At 37.8% G+C, this 15,825-nt stretch overlaps 2 protein-coding genes across 2 annotated transcripts; one reads left to right on the forward strand and one right to left on the reverse strand.

The window, feature by feature from the left end:
* Positions 1-3,132: 3,132 nt before the first annotated feature.
* Positions 3,133-12,745, forward strand: LOC117380569 (ETS translocation variant 5-like). The gene is made up of 13 exons (XM_033977399.2): positions 3,133-3,277; positions 4,164-4,229; positions 4,674-4,755; positions 4,866-4,913; positions 5,007-5,057; positions 6,618-6,723; positions 8,746-8,964; positions 9,140-9,399; positions 9,939-10,001; positions 10,100-10,165; positions 10,635-10,786; positions 11,317-11,418; positions 11,544-12,745. The coding sequence occupies exons 2-13, from the start codon at positions 4,182-4,184 to the stop codon at positions 11,802-11,804; spliced, it is 1,458 nt and encodes a 485-aa protein (XP_033833290.1). The 5' UTR covers positions 3,133-3,277; positions 4,164-4,181; the 3' UTR covers positions 11,805-12,745.
* A 246-nt stretch (positions 12,746-12,991) lies between these two features.
* Positions 12,992-15,425, reverse strand: LOC117380636 (small integral membrane protein 11-like). Its single transcript, XM_033977474.2, has 3 exons — positions 15,341-15,425; positions 13,738-13,927; positions 12,992-13,095 (listed from the first exon to the last, which is right to left on the reverse strand). Exons 1-2 carry the CDS (start codon positions 15,353-15,355, stop codon positions 13,739-13,741), a joined length of 204 nt encoding a protein of 67 aa, XP_033833365.1. The 5' UTR covers positions 15,356-15,425; the 3' UTR covers positions 12,992-13,095; position 13,738.
* Between the last annotated feature and the right edge of the window lie 400 nt (positions 15,426-15,825).

A 15,825-nucleotide genomic window follows, 5' to 3' on the forward strand; every position in this document is an offset into this window, starting at 1 on the left:
TATTACTGGAAGATGGTGTTGCCAAAGAGGTAAAAAAATAACATTTGCCATCAATAATAAATCCGATCAGTAAAGAAAAGCAAAGAATATAAACTTTTTTATAATTGGTGGATACAGTCTAGATATTTGTGTGAATTAATGTCTAAAATTAGTTTAAACATGTAAGCCTATTTTTAAAATGTTCTATTTTATTTTTTTTTATAGTGACTGATGCTCATCCATTGTGCGAGGTTCAAGGTTATCTAGAAATAGTTGTTGTACTAAGGACAATGGGGCGCCATCTTGTGGTAACATACACTGCTTGCACTCTCTGCTTTCAGACAAACTAACTCTTAGAATTAACAAGTTTTTTTGGTTGTTTTATTTTTTAATCAAGAAACGGTTATTATTTTTAAATGATCAAATATATACACACATATACAACTGTCCGTGAATTTCTGCAGAGCTGAAAAAAAGAAAAAACTTACAAAATGCAAGTTTCCTACCAGAACAGGTCCACATGAGAAATGACAACCGATAAGTAATAGAACTAAGAACTAATAATAGAAAAATAATACAAAAATAAAGAAAAAGAACAAAGCGTAAAACTAAACCTAAAAAAACCCCAAAAAAACAAAAAACCACCCACATTGTCACCGCATTGGTAGAATTAACAGAGTTTTTTACAGAATCTTGAGCATGTTGAGCAGAATAACCAACATTACAAATATATGCATTTATTTAGATGCATCATTTATTTTGACAATTTTATGAAATGTGATTGTATTATTTTTGTCAATCCCCTATGTTTAAAATATGAACTTTGAACAGAATCCTATTGAAACGTAAATCGCTAACCTAATCACAGTCACAGTGCTTCTGAGAAAAACACACAGAGATACAAGTGCTCAGGTAGAGTAGGTGTCATAGTGTTGTGTTTTGAGTGCAGTAAACAGGAGACGCTGCCAATCAGTTACACAGTGCTGAGATCAGCTTTTATTGTACCGGCTGAGCTGACCAGGCGTTTCACAACATGGTCAGCAGCATCTAGAGTCACACGGGACAAATTAATACACTCATATGGAAGTGTGGCTGTCTAATCTATCCAGACTTCTGTTATGGAAAATATAAGCTTCCACATTTTGTTTTTTTTTCTGCCATCTGCTCTTCTCCATGGAGATGTTCTTGCTTTGCCCAGAATGTTCCACGGGATGGCATTAAACCTATCTTGTTGTACAGGGGCAAGCAGGCCCAATTACAGGTCAGATCTATGGAGAGGCAAAGTATACATGCATTCCGAGGTAGAACAACAACGCTTGTAACTGAATTCCTTTGCGTTTGCCCAAAATACCTTGAAAAACATGAATTCTTACAGTGAGTGGGATTATCTCTCCACAGTTCTGACCTGTAGCTTGACCTGGTTATGTCACCTCCTTGGAGATCTCCATGGAGATAAGTCTTATGCCATACTGTAGAGAATCCCAGAAAATACATATTACAACTTGTACACACTGATAGTATCCCTCTGACTTGTATAAAATCTTGCATGGACTAGAAAGGCAAAATTTGACATCTTTTGTTCAGTTTTATCTTTCAAACGTTTTACATATTTTATATATTTTCAATTCACACCTTTCTATTTAATCTACTGAGCGATTTAGCTTTTTGCCCCTGTTTAATCTCCAAATCCCATAGTGTACGTTCATGTGACACAGCTGCTGTCAGTACAGATTTTCAAAGCGCGAAATGATCAAAGTTAGATCCGAAGTTCAGAGGGGCCTCCTGTCGAGACAAGACCTGATCATGAGGCATTCTGGGAAAATCAAGGCCAAATAGTAGAGCTGTGAGATTTATGGCAGCCAGATCAAAATCACTATTTGAATGACTGCAGTTTTTGAAGTACCATAATTTCCTCCACAAACAAAAGATCTCCTGTCTTATTCTGCATAAAAACTGCTAACCCAGTAGTTTATTATGTATTATGTTTGAGTAATACTGCATTATTAGTCTAACTACATCTTTAAAGCTCAAAATGCTCTGTTCCACCTTGTGATGTCATGAAGCGGTAGTTTTCATGCTAACAGGTACTTTTTATCTTTAGTTCAGTAGAGATTGGCAATTCCAGAGTGAAGGTGTATGGAGTTTAAAAACACAGTGGAGCAATCGCTGTATTACCACATGACATCACAAGGTGGAACAGAGTGTTTTCAGTTTGAGAGAAGAGCTCAGCCTAAAAAATGCAATGTTTGTGTGTTAAACATGTGTCAATAAAACAAAACACAACTCCAGGTGTGTCTGTGATGAGGAAACAACATTATACAAGAACATATATCAGAAAAAAGCGTAATTTGAGCTAACTTAAAATGCTAACTGGTTTGTACTTAGGTCCAGCCTTGGCTCTAAAAACAGAGAAAAGGAATCACAACAATACAATCTCGTACTAATAAACGACTTTATGGTTGCTTTGGTACGCTGCAGACGTGCGTTCTGTATTGTAACCCTGCAATAATTTGTCTAATGATTTTATGAGATTTTTACGATCTTTGCGGAAGTAATCTCAAGCCATGAACGTGTGTGTGTGTGTGTGTGTGTGTAAGACAATGTTATCACGATGCTAAAATATTAAACTCAAGGAATAGCCTTGATAAAGCTAACAAAACAATGGAATGTAATCTTCAGCATAAATGGCAGTTCTTTCTTTTATATTCCCATGTGGTTTTATATCTGTGTAATCCCTCAGTCGTCCAGGTAGCTTCCATAGTGGTCCATGGGCGTATACTAGTCTAGGTGTGTTATACTTGTTCTGATACAGCTCAAAATCATTCTAAAACTATTCTGGAAAGGTTCATTTCTGTGCTGTGAATGTGCCTTTTTAACATCAATACCTGCTCAAGTATCTAGTTTCCATACTAGTTTTAATATCGATTAATATCTGTTTTTTATACTTTTGACCTACCTTAGTGTAGCCCTATGTATCGGTACAAAAAAAGTACAAACGTGGAAAAGGTTGCATGGCGCTTTAAGAGAGCTGTGAATTCATGAATGAAACGCAGCCATTCATAAAGAACACGGAGGAGGGGCGGCTCTGTGTTCTGCAACGTGATTGGCTGATGTTTTAAAAAGACAGGCGGTTCAACCAATCAGAGCCGAGAACAGAGGTCGGTTTGGATTTAGCACCTCGGGAGACGCTTCATTGAGAAAAACAGAGAGTGGAGTTTTGTACGCGGAGATGCAGGCGATGTAGTCGGGACAAATACGATCGGATTACAACATTTGCGCTTTACAAACTTCACTCGAGGTAGGAATTGTCTTAAACGTCTGTTAAGGGCTAGAAAAATGCAAGTTTAAATGGTCAAGCGCGACGATTTTGGATAGCACCAGGTATGGAAAGCTCTGGAGGGGGCATGCAGCGCTCACGCCATTTTCTGTGTGAATTTTGGAAGCAACGAGACAATTTTCCCACAACCTTTAGCATTTTTACAGCGCTTTAACGTTACTAGTTGCGTTTTGTAAGAACTAAACTATTAACAGAAGGTTTTGAGCCGTGGCATGGCGGCCCCCCTCCTCTCTGCGCTTTTGAACCCCTTTGGAGAGGATCGGATTTCAGTCCATTGAGGAAAAACAAGGAGGGCTCGCGGGTGCGTGCGTCACCGCGAGCTCCATTCACAAATCTGCCAGAGAGGCGCGCGCAGGGACGTAACTACAGAACACACGGCGACGTAGCCTATGTTTCAGGGGAATGTAGAGACAGACCAGAACAGTACATTCTGTTAATTATTAATTCAGTCATGGAGTAAATGGAAGGATAATATTTGACATAGGAAATTTGACAAACTACTGGAACTACTGAAATTCCATTTTTCCAACATAAAATAAAACACCATTTGAATAAAAATAAAAATATGTGAGATGAATTGGGTATAGTAAATCTGACCGTTTAACTTGTATATTAAAATACTCTTAAGTTGAAACAAAGTTGTGTAATTGTTTTTGTGGTTGATGTGTGTGGGTTTTTTGCCCATTACGGCATGGAAGCACAGCTATATTTTAACACTATACTATTTGCTCATTACAGGAGGTTTTAATAGCTGTTCTTTTCAAACAAATGTCAATGTATGTCTTCAAAATTAATACACATTTTTTTACTTAATGTTGTGTTTAATTAAGTATTTCCTGTATTTCAGAGTGGAGATTTCTTAAACATGGATGGCTTTTATGACCAGCAGGTTCCATATGGGGTTCCTGAGAGGGTGAGTTTGATTTAGTCAAAACTAATCTTTGCAGCGTTTCCAGTGATGGGTAGAATACTTTGAAAATACATTTAGTTACAGAAAACTGAACACCTACTGTAAAATGTGGCCCAGTAGTAATGTGTTCTGAACTAGAGATGCACCGATCTGGGTTTTTCTGATGCGATACCGAACAGTATAAGGTAAAAATGGTCCAAATGTGTAACTACAGAACAGCTTTTTGGGCAAATATTGGCTAGTAAATTGTCTTAGTACACCAATTTAGAAACCAAAATGGGATATCGACTGAACAATCTTGGAAGCCGATAACCAAACCATCAAAATTTTCAGTATTGTATCTAATATATTATCCGTATATTTATTTAGAGGGAAAAAGTGTACAGGCACGCACCACAAGAGCGCTGTTAAAGTGATAGATTATTAATGTAAGACTTGTTGCTGCAGAGATGTCCCGCTGAAGAAGATGGACGTTTGAACAGCCGAAAAAGGAAATTTATGGAGACAGAACTGGCTCAAGACACAGAAGGTAATTACTTAAGAGCTTGCTCAATGTTGTGTAATATTTTGGACTAATGGTTCAAAATGAAGGTAAAATGCAGTCAGTATTTATGTAACTGTGTAAATATTGTGTTTCAGACCTTTTCCAAGATCTCTTCCAGCTTCAGGAGATCTGGATTGCTGAAGGTGAGGTTTTGAGAAATTAAGAGGTTTTATTCTAATGTTTTTTATATTAGGTTCTATCCAATCACGTTGTTTTCTGGTCCTTTTTCTCTGCAGCCCAGTCCCCGGACGATGAGCAGTTTGTCCCTGATTTTCAGCCAAATAATGGTGAGCACATTTTACGACTGAAGCTCATACTGTGGTCATGTCCTTGGGCAAGACACTTCACCTGCCTTGTTTAAGTATGAATGTGGTGTGTGAGTGTGATCACCTCAAATTATAGTAAAGGGTTATACATGCGGTGGGACAAACATGAAGAATTTACACTACTAGTCAAAATTTAAAGCTACACTATGTGACTTTCTGAAGATGGCACGTCACCTGCATGATTCCATGGAAAGAGGAAGTTAAAATAGTACTTCTACTGTACTATAGAAGTATTGTGTGTACTATGGAACATACTCTTTGAAGGTAGATATGTTATTTTGCCATACTGTGGAATATTAGATCCAAAGAAACAACATATCTATGGAAACGAGCAGGCGTAGGTCCTCCTTCAGGCCAAATAAGTCAGGTGCATTGAAAACAAACAAAAACATCCTTCTGTTTTAGTCATTTTGGTTAAAAAGTTGCGTACTGGGGCTTTAAATGGCTGTGCAGGACAATTAAAAAAAGCCACATGGTTCCCCTGACTGTACGTGCAGAAGTGTCTTACATCACTGAGTCTGGAGTGGATGAAGACTGACGACACTGCACAATACGTACGGCCTTATTATAAAATTATAAAACTATGATCTAAATTGAACCATCACTGGAAACATGCCAGCTGTTATTACAGGAAGCAACGACCATAAACCCACTGCAGACTTTTGTGGATTTAAAACATTGTCATCGTGTTGTGTTCAGGGACACTCAGTAAAACGGGACATTTATGGCTCTTATGGACACTGGCGTTGGCTTAATGTTTGAACAATGTGCGCTACATGGAAATTTTAGAGATGCAATGACGTAAAAGCAGTGAGTGCTTTGCAGAGAGGATAGGGACATTATGAGTTTGTTTAATTTTGCTCAGTGGCATTTTAATAGGTTTCATAACATACAAAGATGTGTCATTGCAAAACCATAGCATTAAAACTGATGAATATTGCAGCTTGAACTAAAAAGAAGAGCATTTTATCTCTCTGTGGTTGGGTAGATGTAAGGAAACCACAAAAAGTTACATCTTTGAAGTTTGAATATGTTTTCTTAGCTGTGTTCGATTTTTGAGAACTCCTAAAAATGGAAAAAAAAAAAATGACAGCAATAAAAGTAGCCAGCCAATCTGTACCGTCAGCCCTTCCATTCACTATTACCCATTCACACACAACATTTATACGTTGGAAGTGTGCGAAGTGTCTTGCCCAAGAACACAACAAACACGAAAACTGGTCTAAAAAATAAAAAATCGGTAGAGGGATTCTATTTTACAACACAAATTCAGTGTTGGTGACATAGGAGAGCATTTCTGACAGATTAAACCACCATTTAACAAGATAAAGATACTGTCACTAATTATTATTGGCCTTTGTTAACATTACGGTTGCTAGGTAACAGTTGTGGAACTACCTCTACATATGTCACATCTGCTGTCTGCGTCCAACCAGGAAGTGAAATGATAAGCGTTATTGCCTTTACACTTTAATATCTGTTGTTGTATTTGAATTCCATCCTGTTTTTGTTTTCCTTCAGTGTCAGTGTCCGGTCCTGTGGTGCAGAGGGTGAAGAAAGAGCCCAGCCCGAGCTCACAGTCTCCCTGCAGGACGCCCCATCGTGATATGTGCCTTTACCCCTACAGGTACCACACTGGCTCTATACAAGTGTTTAATGAGCAGAGGTGGTGAAATGTGTTAGTTTTAAGGCTAAAATATCTTTTGACGGGGCACTTGGGTTGTGGTATCGGTTGGTACATGTCGTGTCCTGGGCTAAAATTATGGTGATGATGTAAGTTCAGATGGAGGGCGGGGGCTTATATAACTCTATTGGAGATTCACTGTTTAAGAACCAATTATTCAAACTTGTCATTTTAATCATACAACTGTACTCACAACGTTAAAGCTCCACAGTATAACGTTTAGCCAAAAATAGAGACATTTTATTGCTCGGACAAACTTCAAAAACAGGTTTCCAAGTTGTTACTATGAGCTCGCATCTCCGCAAACCTGATTCTTATTTAGCCTGGAGGAGGGCATGTACCTGCTTGTTTCCATGGAAATAATAGCTCTAAGGGACGACGGTAGCTCAGTTGGTGGTGTTTGTCTTATCCTCTGATCTGAAGGTCGGTGCGGTGGTTTGATTCCAGCTCCCACAGATGAATGCTGTCATTGTGTCCTCGGGCAAGACACTTACCCCCCCCTCGCCCCCAGTGTGTGTGTACGCTGGTGTGTGAATGTGTGAGCGGGCGAGTGCTCGAAGGTGGAGATGTATACAAAAATATGACCATTTCCCATTTATAAAGTTACACGGTGTAGCTTTACTGGCAAGAATAACAGAAGATTAGTCTAAAAAAAAGTCTGCCATCTTTAGAAAGGGACTCATTTCTGAATAATTATGCAGATTTTAAGGACAAGACTCATTTTAAGCATCCATACTTGCAAATCTAAGAATGATTTTGTCTGTTTGCATAATACAGAACACTTTTATTTGTGTTTATAAGTGACACGACAGACTTGTATCTTTCACCATTTTCCACCATTGCAGACTTGGCTCACTGTAAAATGAACTCTTGGCTGTTTATACTTCCCATTACAAAGACCATATCCTCCACAGTGATAGATTTATGAGTTTAATTTGACAGTAGTGTGTCTTTAGCGCTCGTGATTTTATCTTAAATGGCTTTGTGGTTTGGCCTGTCGCTCCTCCTTCTCCTTCGCTGCAGTTTTTGTTTTTATGAAGCGATGACTCATTCGACGTGTCTCCACTTGTGCAACGGCCTGTTTACTCTGCACAACCACCAATCTGCACATCTTAAAGCAGAAGGAAACGACTGTGCAAGATAATTATGGAAACATTCGGACGCTTTCTACTTTTCGGCTTTAAAATCGCTTAAATTCAGATCCAATCAGTTCTGAGTAACGCACAGGCTTATTTTTATTCAAACGCTGAGCTCACACTTCTGTATTTTACCCTAATTAAATTGTGTTATTTGTTAATTTAAGTGTGTAATTTAATATATTTGGTGTAAATAGAACAGATCCTATCATTTCTGAGTTGAGGACAGGCCAACTTTTATTCAAATGTTGATGGATTTTTTACACAAACACATTAAAGCTGTTTTAATCTGTCATTTAAATTATGTGTCACTGTTATCTATATTAAAGGTGCACCGTGTAACTTTTTCTGGTGAGGAGTCCACCCTGCCACCTGCTTGTCTCCATGGAGATTATTATAACTTTACCTACAATGTTTTTATTTTTCTATAGCAATAAAAAACACCTAATTAAATGAGATGGCTGGACAGAGAGAGGTTTAATACCATACTGTGGAACATTCCAGGCAAAGCAATAGCGTTTCCATAGAGATGAGCAGGTTGCAGACCCTTCAACAAAAAAGTTAGAGCAGGTGATACAGTGCTGCATTATAACTGATTGCTCAGAGCAGAGAGAATAAGCAAATTGTGGTGTAAAACGACTGAATGTAGTTTTACTCTTTTTCACTTTTTAATCAAGTTTTGTTTAAAAGTGTGACCTGAAAGACTTCTTAAAAGTAACTAGTACTCGGAGTTGTATTTCTCATGTGTAGTTTTTACTCCTACTCAATTACAATTTTGCCAGCAGTGCTTATATCGTTTATAATTCACTAAACTTTAATATCATTGCAGTGCCTCTTGTGATGCCAAACCAGCCGGACTCAAAGCCCCGCCCCCTCTGCAGAGACAGGCTCACCCATTGGCCGCCCAGCCTGTCCGCCACTGCCCTCAGACACTCCCCCCTCCTCCTCCACCTCCTCCTCACCACAGCCTCCCACAGAGCCAGAACCAGCCTTTTGTACTGCCCCACGGACCAGCGCCCCCCAGTGGAGCCTACAGCGCACAGCAACGGTCAGTCAAGTTGAGAATAAGACTGTTTCTGTTATTTATTCAACTTTAACAAGATCTTTTTTAATGTATTATTTATTTTGTAGTTGGTAGAGGTTTTTACCAGCTTCTTGTTTTTATGTTTGGATTTAAACAACACATTTTCAGTATTTGTGTACTTATATATTTGTTTCTGTAGGTTCCAGAGGCAGATGTCAGACCCCAGCCTACAGTTCCTTCCCTCTGGCTCTTCTGGCTCCTCTGGCTCCTCTCGGCCACTGTATCAGAGGCACCACTCGGAGCCCCTGGTTCAGCCCGGGGCCCCTCTGTTTAAACAGGAGCTGGTGGACCCCATGTATCCCACTCCTGTACCTGTACCCGGCCCCGCCCCACCTCAGCAGGGATCATACCCCCTCGTCTCCATCAAACAGGAGCCCAGAGACCACGGCTTCGATACAGGTCAGAAAACAGGTCAAAAGTGTGTTCACGTGCTAGTTTTTATTGCTTTCAACCAACTCTGAACTAGACACGTTATTATTTTTTAAGGAAGTGTCCAGACGAAATCCCAGAGTCTTTAACTTCATTATTACTATAGTGGGTTTCGTCTGGTCTCTCCGGTTTCCTCCATCAACTCAAAACGCACACAATGGGTGAAATCTCCCTGCTAAATTAGTCCTGACCAAGACTCAAACTCAAAATCTGGAGATGGGTCCACTGCTCCTGAAGGTTTAACCCAATGCCACTGAAGAATGGGTCAAATGCACAGGACACATTTTTCTAGTGGAACAATAAAGTCTACACAGTTGGGTTGTTCTTTCCGGGTTTGGCTTAACAGACTTTTTGATGGAAAACAATTGAACTGATGCATTGTTTTCTAACAGAGAAGACAGTTTCATGTGGATAGGCCCAGTAATTAAAAATATTCAACCCCTTTTTTTAATTCAAATATAATTCAAATACAAATTACTCTCTTGACCTGGTTTATCGCTGTCTTCCAGATGTCCAAAGCTGCCAATCTTCATTTGATAAACCAACTCATTTGTACCGGAATAACCAGCACGGTAAGTTTTTTTTTTGTTTTTTAATGTATATTTAGTTTAGTTATTTTTGATTTTGATGTATAAACATACTTTTATTTTCATTTAATGCATCTAAACAGGATTCCCACACAGAGAGCCACAGATGTACTACGACGACACGTGCGTTGTTCCCGACAGACTTGACGGTGAGTGAACGATTATATCAATGTTTCTATAAAACTTATGTAAGGCTTTGATATGAGTAAAGGTGCACTATGTAACTTTTCTTGTCGTGTCCGCCACCTGCTTGTGTCCATGGAGATGTTATTACTTTGGCAGGAATATTAGTCAGTGTGGCATTAAACAAGTCTATCGCCATTGAGAGAAGCAAGTGACTACCAAGGACAAGTTACAGGCAATTTAAAAGCTATATAATTTTTAATCGCTATGGCAACTGTCCAAATTTTTCATCATTCTGAAAAGCATGGATAGAAAAAAACTTGCAAGATGGATAAGTTAATTGTCATACTGTAAAACGTTCTAAGCAAAGCAACATCTCCAAGCAGATCAAAAAAGTTACATAACGCAGCATTTTAATGTAACAGTTTTGCTCGTCTTGAATGTTCTGCTATAGGTTACTGTCATTTAAAAACCAAAATGTCTCCCTCTTTCCAGGTAAGCTGAAGTCTGAGGGTTTGCCGTATCAGCGCCGCGGCTCTCTGCAGCTTTGGCAGTTCCTCCTGACTCTGCTGGAAAACCCAAACAACTCCCACCTCATCGTGTGGACCGGGCGCAACATGGAGTTTAAACTCATCGACCCAGAAGAGGTAATGGACCAGAAAATAACTTAGATATTTTCAAAGTCTGCAGCACAAAGACCTCCACCAGAATGATCTGTTATTGCTCCATCAAAAGTATTTCTGCAGTTTTCTCTTAGATTTACACACAAAATATATACTGAAGCCAAAAATCTAACTGACAAACCAATCACAATTACATCCAAATGTCAAAAACAATTCCAATTGTAATATTTTATCTGAATATATTGTGTGGCGTAGTCATTTTGGTACAAATGAAGAAAAATCTGCTGCTCACTAACATGATCTGCAGCTCTCCAGAGCAGGGGCTGACAGCTCCACGGCTCTTTGTTGTGATGCCGTTGCTGTAAACGTCAGCTCCCACTGGGCACCGCAGTTTTCTAACGCAGAAGTCAGCGGGCTTGTTTCTTTTAAGTTGTTTTAGATGAATATTGCAATTTAAAATGTGCAATTTATAACATAATGATCCACAGGTTTAGATTGTAACGATAGAGCAAACAAAGGCATCTTTAAATCTTTAAATATTTTCATGGTTTTAGGTGGCTCGTTTGTGGGGAGTTCAGAAGAATCGTCCGGCCATGAACTACGACAAACTGAGCCGATCTCTGCGGTACTACTACGAGAAAGGAATCATGCAAAAGGTGAATGCTTAAAAAAGTTTTAAGGCATTTTTTTGTCTCGTCCAAGACACTTCTTCAGTCAAACCAGTCCTGTCTGTTTAGGATCTGGTATTGAATTTTCTTCTGAATGCTGTTTATTCTTACAGGTGGCTGGAGAGCGGTACGTGTATAAGTTTGTGTGTAACCCGGATGCCCTCTTCTCAATGGCATTCCCAGAAAACCCGCGTCAGAACCAGATCAAACCGGATCCGGACGCACCGCTTCCTGTTCCCGACGAGGAGGGCTTGGTGCTGCCCCCTTTTGAGGAAGAGGGACCCTACCTTCCCGACGTCACGGAGCAATGCATCATGGAACTTCCTTACCCGGAGTCCTTTCCATACCAGAGCATAACAGACTCTTTTAACTAAACCCCTTTTTTATTATTATTCACATGTTAACAAGTTGTTCTAAATTTACACAACTGCAAAAATATTTTCCCTAATTTTTATGTACATTTTTGCTGGATTCAGTCGTGAACACATTTTGGGTTAAATTGCCTTTTCTTGCCAGTACAAAACAGTATTTTTAAATAGTTCTGATGCAAAATACAATCTCAGATAATGTTTAAAAGTAGCATTTTATACAAGGAAATTACTGAGGTCTAAATACAAAATTTAACTTTTTGGTTTGTAACTCCTTTGTACAAATTTGAGTGCAGTTAGCTGCTTGACAATACATGCAATTTAATTATTAACTGAAATTACTATGAAATACCAAATTTTTGTTCATTTTAATTTATGAAGGTCAAATGCATTTTTTAATTTCCCAAAATGGTTTCCAAATTTACAGATGACTCAAATGTTTATATTGTAATATTTAAGTGAATTGTCTCAGTTTTCATAGCTCTTACTTTCATTATTTGTTCAAGTCAAAAATGGTAAATTGTCAGAAATCTTTCAAGTACTTTGTTGTATTTAAAATTTTTTACACTCAAATTTCCATTTAAATTTGTTTTGCCTAAATTTTCATGTGACGTGTTTAGAAGTTTTTTTTGTGTTCCAACTCTTGACCAAAAATTTTAAAACCATATTGTTCAAGTATTTCTATCATAAGGGACTTTTAAACTTGTAAATTTTCAAAAATGCCTGTTTCCTATACTCGTTTTTTGACAGAAGTTAATATTTTTGGCCAATGTTTCGCTCTAAAATGTCTAATTTCTTAGTTAAAAAGCTTTTGATATAATTATTTTGCTTCATAGATGTATAATTCTGTACGGAGTTCTATTTTTGCTACAGCTTTGACCCTCTGATGCTGTACTTGTGCCTTCTGTCCAACTTCACCTAAAGAATAAACCATTTTAAATCACTAATATTGTGAATTATTAAGGAATTATGGGTAATAAATGTCTGCGTCTCTATGGAGTCTTATTCTGTGAAACGCTCCTAATCCTGTAGTTTAGAAATCTACTTGTCTACTATTACTGTACGAGCTAGTAATGACTTAAAGCTAAAGTGTAGACATGATTTTATTACATTAAATAGTTTACAAAAGGCAAAATGTGGTTCAACATTTACAGAAGACTTTTTTATAAATACATGTTTGTTCAGTGGTTCAAGTCCATAGTTCTTCAAAGCAGCAAAATGTCTCTGATTTTAAAAAAGTCCCAGGTCCAAAACTGGCGTCAGAACTCCCCAGTCTTTTCAACTGTATCTGTGGTTCCTGTAATGACAAGGCGAATATTACTAAATGTTTTTCACAGCAAAAATCTGGTTGCGTTCAAGTACGAACAAAGACTGACAAAAGTATGGCTGCCAATCTGATCACCTGCTTTTAGATAGTCTTGGAGGGTGAAGTGTCTTGCCCAAGAACACAGCAACAGTATGCGCCAGTGAGTGCATGGCTACTGTTGTACTAGTTGTATTTACTGTACACTTATATACTCAGTCAGTCATCCATCTTACGGTCTATGAGTAGTAGTCGTTACATAAGCAATTATTGGTCATAACATTATTGGTACTAGTTACTTATTAGTTGTTCTTGCTGTCCATGGGCTTTAATAATTTTAGCAACAGCAGTATTTGTAGTAGAGGTGTACTAGTAGTGCACTTGGAGCTAGCTGTCCTAGTTAATGAGCTCAAGAGGTAGTAGTTAACAGAAGTATTAGTAATACACTTACACTAGTTGGCCTTCTCATTGCGTATGAGCTGTAGTAGCAGAAGCAGTAAAAGTGGTGCTCACATTCTTGCTGTTAATAAGTTTTAGTAGTAATCGTATTAGTATTAGTAGAAACAATACTCACACTTGTCCTTCCTGTTGTTTATAAGCTGTAGTAGTAACAGTAATAAAAGTAACAGTACTCACACTAGTCGTCCTTCTTGTTGTCTATGAGTTCCTGTGCCCTCTGGGCCAGTCTGCGCCTCTCCTCTTGTTGTTTCTTTAGAATCGCTTCAGCCTTTTTACTCTGGTAGATTTTGGCGCCGGCGAACGCCAAACACAAAAGTAAAGTCTTCAACGCCAAAATGTACAAGAGCATTGGCAAGTTATCCAAGGCCTGAGCAGAGAGACGTAGGAAAGAAGAGAGAGACAGCGGAGTTAAGGAAAAGGTACAATAATACACAGAAGAGTAGCATCAAAGAAAATATTTTGCTTCCCATTTGTTAATAAATAATAAACATGTAATAAGCATTAACAGGACAAGAGATACAGATTCTGTTAAATTCCTTTATGGCAACTGATTAATTGGTTGCTTAAAAAAGGTACAATATGTAGCTTTCTGGTGTCACCTGCGGGATTACATGGAAATTAAGTTTAAGTACTTTGGAAAATTCTCCATTGAGATAGACAAGTTTTATGCAGAATGACATATTGTGGAGTAAAGGAACAAAGAACCATAGCAAAAAGTAAGAGGTCAAATAGTTTTGTGTAGATGCAAGTCTGCTCACAGTAAGGACAAATGTTTTTCTAAGTTTGTTAGTGCAATAAACACATCCACAATAAATAAAAGAAGCATACTGCTGCTTCTCTCCCTTTCCCTCTCTCCCTCCGTCGCTCCCTCCCTCGTGCTCTGTCTCCTCAGTGGCACAGTTACTTCAGCTGTTTGTTTTTTTTCCAGTTCTAATTTAGTCTCATCTGGAGGCGACAGGACAGACAGCTGCAGCGTCCATTTCGGTACTTTCTAGAAACTACCAGAGACCAAAGGGTTACGTGTGAGAAATATGATTTAGACCTGTTTTTAGACCTGTTATTAAATGTTTTATTGCTGGTTAAAGGGTCAGAATTAGACCCTAGTTTGATGCATGCAAGATATGGAATTCTCCAATTTAGACCTGGTTTAGACCTGTTTTTTAGACCTGTTTTAGACCCGTTTTTCAGACTTCTTATAATATGTTTTATTCCTGGATTAAGGCCTGGTTTAGTGCAGTTTCGGTATTTGTTTTAGCTGCAGAATTAGACCCTAGTTTGATTTAGTTCGGACACAGATTACATTGATTTAATACTGGTTCATCATCATGCTTTATGCCTGGTTAAGACCTGATTTAGTCCTTTAGTTAGTGTTAGTGTTGTCTTCGTTCAGCCTATTTTAAATTTATGTATTAATCATTTTGCATGAAGATTTTAAATAGCTGAATACTTAATACATACTAATATAGTTGTTTCGAATAAAATAAAATACTACTTACATTGGTAGATTTATAAAAAAAAAACAAAAAAAACTAGGATTGCCTATAACATTTGCCTTTCAAATTATATAATCAGATTACAGATATAGTGGTCTTTTATAGAGAAGTTATTTCATTTCTGAAGTCACTGCACCACAACATGAGCTAGTTAGCCAGTTAGCCATTCCAATGCTAAAAAGCTTTAAAAACAAATTTCATAGCGCTTCAATAAAGTTGTCAAGATCATAATACGATTTAAATACGTAGATTATAACGTAACAAATGCATAACTATATTAATCTTACCTTCCAGTTGATCATTTTGTTGGTTTTGTGGTAGATTTCTGATAGCCGCTACGGGAACCGACTTTTATATTGCTAACACGCTGTGGGCGGGACTTAAAAGACAGTGACCAATCAAAATCTAGAATTTCTGTGACGTAAAGACGTTTTCTTCGCCTTCCTTCCTTCAATTTTTTTATTTATTTTTTATTTATTTATTTTTTTATATATTCATTTTTTTTGTACTATGGGGACTAGTCATTATACAGGGAAAGTAGGAGTAAAAGTAAAATTATATATATATATAAAAATTTTACAATTAAGAGTTTAAAAGTATTTGTACCAGTAGGAGCAAACGTAAGGACGTAATCTGACGTATAATTTGATGTTAATGTAATTGGAAGGACAAAACATTAACTAATACACAAAATCTGGTATTTTTAAAGATCATACACCACAAAAATTAAAAACGAAATCATATCAGAAGCAGTGCAACAAACAGATGTTCA

Source organism: Periophthalmus magnuspinnatus, chromosome 2, assembly GCF_009829125.3.
Source record: "Periophthalmus magnuspinnatus isolate fPerMag1 chromosome 2, fPerMag1.2.pri, whole genome shotgun sequence".
In the NCBI taxonomy this organism is placed as follows: domain Eukaryota; kingdom Metazoa; phylum Chordata; class Actinopteri; order Gobiiformes; family Gobiidae; genus Periophthalmus; species Periophthalmus magnuspinnatus.

Bases quoted from the DNA above. Each gene is read 5' to 3' on its own strand.
- LOC117380569 (XM_033977399.2), top strand. From the start codon at position 4,182: ATGGATGGCTTTTATGACCAGCAGGTTCCATATGGGGTTCCTGAGAGG. The intron at 4,230-4,673 runs GTGAGTTTGATT...TTGTTGCTGCAG, and splicing joins CATATGGGGTTCCTGAGAGG to AGATGTCCCGCTGAAGAAGA. The intron at 5,058-6,617 runs GTGAGCACATTT...GTTTTCCTTCAG, and splicing joins TGATTTTCAGCCAAATAATG to TGTCAGTGTCCGGTCCTGTG.